The sequence below is a fragment of the Octodon degus genome, unplaced genomic scaffold, assembly GCF_000260255.1.
Source record: "Octodon degus isolate 3935 unplaced genomic scaffold, OctDeg1.0 scaffold00032, whole genome shotgun sequence".
NCBI classification, from domain to species: Eukaryota; Metazoa; Chordata; class Mammalia; order Rodentia; family Octodontidae; genus Octodon; species Octodon degus.
In genome coordinates, this window is record NW_004524608.1 from 13938065 (window position 1) to 13945061 (window position 6997).

The 6997-nt window shown below is 33.1% G+C and overlaps 1 protein-coding gene across 1 annotated transcript in view; it reads left to right on the forward strand.

Moving 5' to 3' along the window:
- Positions 1-6997, forward strand: part of Baz2b (bromodomain adjacent to zinc finger domain 2B) — a 338801-nt gene that overhangs the window by 305190 nt on the left and 26614 nt on the right. Inside the window, exons 28-31 of the mRNA XM_023713794.1 lie at positions 2310-2962; positions 3328-3601; positions 3772-3927; positions 4276-4436. Of these exons, the coding sequence (XP_023569562.1) occupies positions 2310-2962; positions 3328-3601; positions 3772-3927; positions 4276-4436 (1244 nt within the window). The remainder of the gene's footprint in view (positions 1-2309; positions 2963-3327; positions 3602-3771; positions 3928-4275; positions 4437-6997) is intronic.

Here is a 6997-nt window from a genome sequence, read left to right on the forward strand (position 1 = left end):
TTTATTTATTTATTTATTTATTTATTTATTTGTTGTCTTTTTGAGACAGGGTCTTGCTATGCAGTTCAGGCTGGCTTTGAGCTCACTTTGTAGCCCAGGTATCTCAAACTCATAACAGTCCTCCTGCCTCAGCCTCCCATATGCTGGAATTTATAGGCATGCTATGTTTGTGAATCTTAAAGATTTCCCCAGTTTGGCCAGTAGTACCAGGCACTGTTCCCAGCCTGTGTATGCATCTAGCGCTGTCGCATTCAAGCCTTTTTTCAAGCTATTCTCAAATAGATCCCTCACACATATGTGTGAATAATTGTTCAACTGAGATCTCTGTAAAGGACGTGCGCAGAATGAGATTCTAAGATCGGGGGGGAGGACCCCATTTTAGAAAAAGTGATCAGAAAAACATCAAAATCTGTCAGTGAACAAAGCAGTAGTCTTGGCAGAAGGGGCAGCAAATGCAAAAACCCTGAGAAGGACGAAACTTATAATGTTTAAGATGCTGAAAAAGAGGAGAAAGCAGGAACAGACAGGGACAAAGAGGTGCAGAAGCTGTACAAGTTCTAAGGAACCAAATAATGCAGTTGTTACAGACCTCAGTTGAGAGTCTGTCTCCTGAATTGCAAAAAAGTGTATAGTATTCCATTTGTGTAATCATGCAAAACTATAGCCAAAGATAGAATATATAAAATTTCTGGAAGGATGTATAGAAGTGATTAACCTAATTGCTTCTGAAGAGTAAAACTAGAGATTGAGGGAGTAGATCAAAAAGGGTTTACTTTACATCTTTTAGTACTGAATATATTTTTTAAAAGAGGTCTTATAGATTATTTTTAAAACAATGGACAAAAATATGAACCAGAAAGTCACAAAGGAGAAATACCAGTAAACATATAAAGAGATATGCAGCTTTACTAGTGATCAAAAATAATGTAATTTAGATTTTCACTTCTTAGATATTGGCAAAGACAAAAATGTTAATAGTATCCACTTTTGTTAAAGGTATAAATACACAGATGTTTTCATATCCTTCTAATTTGAACATTTAAATTCAAACTTTTAAGAGGGTAATCTGACAATAGGATTTATTTTTTCCATAATTTTATTGAGAAATAAGTAGCAATGAGACAGTTTCAAATCAAAATTGGTAGGACAGTTTCAATAATTAGCACATTGCATACTTCCTTCCTACTGGTTATTTGTTGTACAAGATACAGACATGCTATCCTATTTACAAACACTATTAGAACAAATCCCTCTATTCCTTGAATTAAGAGAATGTAGCTATATATCTATCCTAACCATATTGAATACAAAGATACAAAATGGCCATTCATCTGTATCCCCTTTTTTTGTTTAGTTCTATCATTTAAACATTATAGGTATGTGAACTCAGCAAACTATTCCAAAATAGTACAGTAGTCCATAATAGTATTGGGTCTTCCACTTGACTGGCAATGTCATAAGTTATTGACCTGAGTCCCCTACGACAATAGGATTTAATAAGATTTTTTTTTTTAGGGATTTATTCCAAAGAGGCAAATCAGGTGGAATAAAGGCCAAGGATGTATGTAGGTCATTCATTATTTATAATGTTGCTAATAATAGTGAATAATTGGACGCTGTTAATGTCTATCAGTAGAAAATTATTTACATTATGATATAGTAACTATTAAAATTTATGATATGGTTACATATTTACTGACAGTTCACTGCTTACACTGAATTATTTAGCAAAACAGGTGAGTTAAACAGTTATGTGATACTAAGATTTTCTTTTGGAATTATGTGGGCTTAGGCGCAAAGAGAACTGGATTTTTTAAATCATTTATTCATTCATTCATTTATTTGGTACAGGGTCTTGTTATGCAGCTCAGACTTGTAGTGATCCTCCTGTCTCAGCCTCCCCAGTGCTGGGATTATAGGTCCCCACACTACAACCAGTTTTAGTGCCTGGCACAGCATTCCTGGGTTTCTGGGGCCAACATGGCATATGGTACCAGGGATCAAACTCTGGACTTGCTCTTGCCAGGCAGGCTTTTAGACCACTGAGCTATCTTCCTAACCCTGGAAGTTTTATATAAAGCTATAAATAGTAATTTTTGCTCTGTAATAGAATTTTTAACATCTTCATATTTATATTTTATAATAATCACGCTTTAATTTCCTAATGTGTGAAAAATAATCTATAAAAAAGGAAATATGAGTAGCAGGTAATATTTATTAAAACATGCATGCAATTTGATAAATAATTAAATTTAACTATTGGTATGATCTGGAGTAACTGATTTTCATAACAGTCTTCAATTTTGTAGGACTAGAGGAAATTGCAAAAGAAAGAGAAAAACTTAAAAATGAGGAAAGTATCCTGCTCAAAGAAGAAATATTTGAGACTTCTGGGAACACTTTAAATTGTTCAAATACAGATCACTATGAGCAAAAGGAAGATCTTAAAGAAAAAGATAATACAAACCTCTTTCTTCAGAAACCTGGCTCTTTTTCCAAATTAAGCAAGCTTTTGGAAGTCGCTAAGATGTCCCCTGAGTCAGATGTTATGACCCCCAAAACAAATGTTAATGCGAATGGATGCACACTGTCTTATCAAAACAATGGGAAACATTCACTGGGCAGCATTCCATCAACAACAACACAAAACAACATGGAAAAGACAGACTCTAATCTGTTTAACACAGGTTCAAGTGTTCCAGGAAAATTCTACAGTCCTCTTCCCAGTGACCAGTTATTAAAAACACTGACTGAAAAGAATAGACAGTGGTTTAGTCTTTTACCAAGAACACCTTGTGATGACACTTCACTTACCTATGCAGATATGTCAACTACTTCTTTGGTGACTCCTCACTCTCAGCCACCATCTAAGTCACCTTCACCTGCCCCAGCTCCTCTTCTAGGATCATCTTCTGCTCAGAATCCTGTTGGTCTAAGTCCATTTGCTTTATCATCTCTTCAGGTTAGTACTGTTAACTAAAACACATTATGATACTACTTTATTTAATCTTTGACTGTCTGTGGGGATTGTCACTCAACAAGAACCATTTGAATAGTTATAGTACCCCTACCACAATCTGAAAACTGTTTTGTTAGAACTACTGATTTCTAACCTATGCCCAAGACTGCTTTCACTATTTTTTACTTACTACTGTTGCAGTGTATCAAAAAATAAAATTCCTTTGCAGGAAAAATGACATTGAATTTTAACATTACTTAGTTTTCCTCTAATTGTGATAAAGATTATTTTTTCCAAATTTAAAAATAATTTCAGCATTTTCCCTAACTCTTATATTAATCTACTTTTTAAATATTTTGTTTTTACAGATGAAAAGTGGAGTATCTATGATGGGACTTCAGTTCTGTGGGTGGCCCACTGGTGTGCTTACTTCCAATATTCCATTTACATCACCTTTACCTAGTCTGGGATCAGGGTTGGGACTATCAGAAGGAAATAGTAATTCACTCTTGACTTCCAATGTTGCTTCAGTTAAAAGTGAATCTCCAGTACCTACAAATGAAAAGGTCTCTTCAGTTCAATCTGGACCTGTTGAAGTGGCAAGACCAGTAGATTTTTCCAGTCCAAAACCTATTCCAGAAGGTAAGTACACTGAAATGGTTTATAGTCATTTATTACATTTCCTTATTGTGGATCCTATATGATAACTGAATCTCTGATAGTTCTCTAGTTAGTTAATAAATTTTTAGGTTTGCTTTATGCTGTTATTTCCTATTCAAAATATTTGTAAAGATCTATTTATTTTGATATAGAAATGCAGTTTGGTTGGTGGAGAATTATTGACCCAGAGGACTTAAAAACTTTGCTTAAAGTACTACATCTCAGAGGGATAAGAGAAAAGGCATTACAAAAACAAATTCAGAAACATTTGGATTATATTACTCAAGCCTGTATCAAGAATAAAGATGGTATGTACTTAATTTCCTGTTTCTTAGTTTTAAGAACTAATTCTTTTACCCTAAAACATAGGTCTTCATTCTTCATTCATTATTATTCTTTCTAGGTTACACAGCAGAAACTATTTACATTTCTTAAGTTGGTATTACTTTATAAAGATTTTTAGCATCTGCACATACATACTTTTGTATTTTAGGGAGATTGTTCTTTTTTGAGAGTAAGCTGCCTGAATATGCACAAATGCATTTGTGTATATTAAGTTAGATGTATATGGGATTCCTAGAGTTTTATTAATGTGCTGAGATAACTGAGGAGGAAAAATAAAGTGAATTTTAAAATTAATTTCTTTTTGAATGTAGTTGCTATTATTGAATTAAATGAAAGTGAAGAACACCAGGTAACTCAAGACATTGTTGAGAACTGGTCAATAGAAGAACAAGCAATGGAAATGGATTTGAATATCCTTCAACAGGTAGAAGATCTAGAAAGGAGAGTTGCATCTGCAAGTTTGCAAGTAAAGGTAAAATTGACTTGGAATAAAATCTCTTTTCAAGATAGTGGAATGTAATTAATCTTTATTATGAGGCTAAGTAACACATGCCAGCTAGCGTACTAAATGTTTTCACTTTATTTTCATTTAATTTTCAAAACAGTCCAGAGTTAATTTCTCCCTTCTCACATGTAAGGAACCAAGATCAGAGTAAGTAACCTGCCAGTGGTCATATAATTAAGTAGCAAAATGTGGACTAAAACCAAGCCTCCTTGACTCCAGAGCCTATGTTCTTTTTTAGTGAATCTTTCCAACTTCTTAAAGGTATTTACAAATATGATTTCTAACATGTAGTTCTTCACCTGAAGCAAAATTACGTAGTTTTCCCCATTATAAATGTACTAGTAGTCCCCTGGTATAAATCTCATCAAATGCCTGTGTCTCATATAGGACCAAGAATCTTTTCCATACAAGCCATGTTGTATATCATATTTTGTTTATGTTATCTAAATTTGGAGAACAATATAGATATATCCAAATGTTATGTTATGATGTAGAGATATACTCTACTCAATATACTCTTCATGTGCATTTATAAAATAAGTATTTATGTGTCTAATGGGTACTACCATGTCAGAGACAATGATCAGAACAGGTTTCATTCATGTTTAAGAATTTCTGGTTTTGAAAGAGGGTATGAAAGTGTTCTTAACTCATACTATTTGTAGTATCTGTGAGAATAAATTGATGAATGATAAGTAAGCATAAAAGGCAGACATATCTGCGAAAGCTTATTCTGTATGTAATTTGATTTGATTTTTTAAAAATGTATTCGGTACAGGATCTCACTATGCAGCTCGTACTCATAGCGATCCTCTGTTTTCTACCTCCCCAGTGCTGAGATTACAGTTGTGCGCCACCACACCCAGTCTCAGTGGCCAGTTCAATATGCCCGGTGTTGGGACTGTCATGGCATGTGGTGCTGTTTGATTTGATATTTTGTATTTTATTCACAATGAAAAATTTATAACATACCATGAATCAATAATTAAAAGTTTTTCTTCATAATTACTTTTGAAGACCTTCAAAAATAGTTTTTCACTGATAATAAAATATACCTTTCTTATAACAATCATAATTACCAATGTTGGGAGGAAAAACTGATCATTTTCAGAAAATACTGTGCTAGCAAATTATGTGTCTTCTTCTCCTGGCACTGTAATGCAGTATAAAAATGCCTCATCTATCTAGTATCTTCAACCAATGAATTCTTCCACACAAGTTAATTTTCTGGAGAAATGAAAATTATTCCATTTAGTGTCATGAATTTTTAGCATGTTTGCTGGATATCTTATGATATATATTTCACTGCCTTCTTAAATTGAGACTAATGCATATAATTTAAATTATCTTGGTAACAGCATCATTAGCATGAAGACAAATTATGAAACAGTGATTTTTCTTAAGTAATGTGAAGTTTTGCCCTTACACTAAATGTAATATACTTTGCTTTGTAAACTACTGAATCTGTTCTCTGTGGTCTGTGTTTTGTCCTCTCATGGTCAGTTGTTACTTCTTTGTGTTTGAGAAGTTTTTTTTTCTTTCTTCCCAACTGTTTCCATCTAATTTGCCAGTTCTGGTTGACCATTAGTTGGGAAAGCTTATCATCCAAAGCTTTTTAAACTGTGTATGTAGTCAGAGTGTACACCTGAAATGTTTTCCTAGTGACCGGCTCAGATTTTGGTGCACATATCACATTGCTGGCTACTTAAATGTTCTTTAATTGTGTTCTTAATAGCGTAAGATAAGTGGAATTTACCGTTCATTTAAGTGGCATGTTTTAGCATCATGTTAATACTACTGATTTCTTCGGTATTCTAAGAATTGAATTGTAATTATGTTAGGCTTGAAGAGTTTAACACCACAAATGATGAAAATAATCAGAAAACATTTAAGTATCCTTTAACTTCTTTTTTTTTTTTTTTTGAAACAGTTTCTCACTATGCAGTTCAGGCTGGCCTTCAGAGGGTTTTTTCTTAAAAATAAAATAGAGCTATATGTTTAGCCTTAGGATTCAGCCATTTAAAGGCACATTAAGCAGTTGGCCTCAGTCTTCTGAGATGCATTCATTTCTGTTTTTAATATTTGCTAATAATTTTGAAGTTTTTTTGTACTGTAGGAAAATCTGAATTCCTAATCATATGCTGAGAACATATAGAATATCTAATTATTTCTAGCCTCCCTAAAGATAACTCTAATGTTTTGTTTTCTTTTTCTTTTTTGCATTATTTTGAAACAAAATATTGATAAGTTTTCTCTTTTGTAAGTTAATTAACTCCCTCAATAATTAGTCCTCAGAATGGGTTCATGATTTTCCTTTGAACAAGAACCAGTGTCATCAGTGTCCTTCTTAAAAGTTGTACCTGTAACTGTATATAGTATATGTCTCTTTTCATGAGACTTTTACTTCCCTTTAGCTAACATTATACTCCTTTGAATTTGTATTGCCACTTTAACATCTATATCATACCACTGATTTACTGAGTATGCACTGTAACAAAAATGCCTGAACCTTTTTTTTTTTTTTTTTT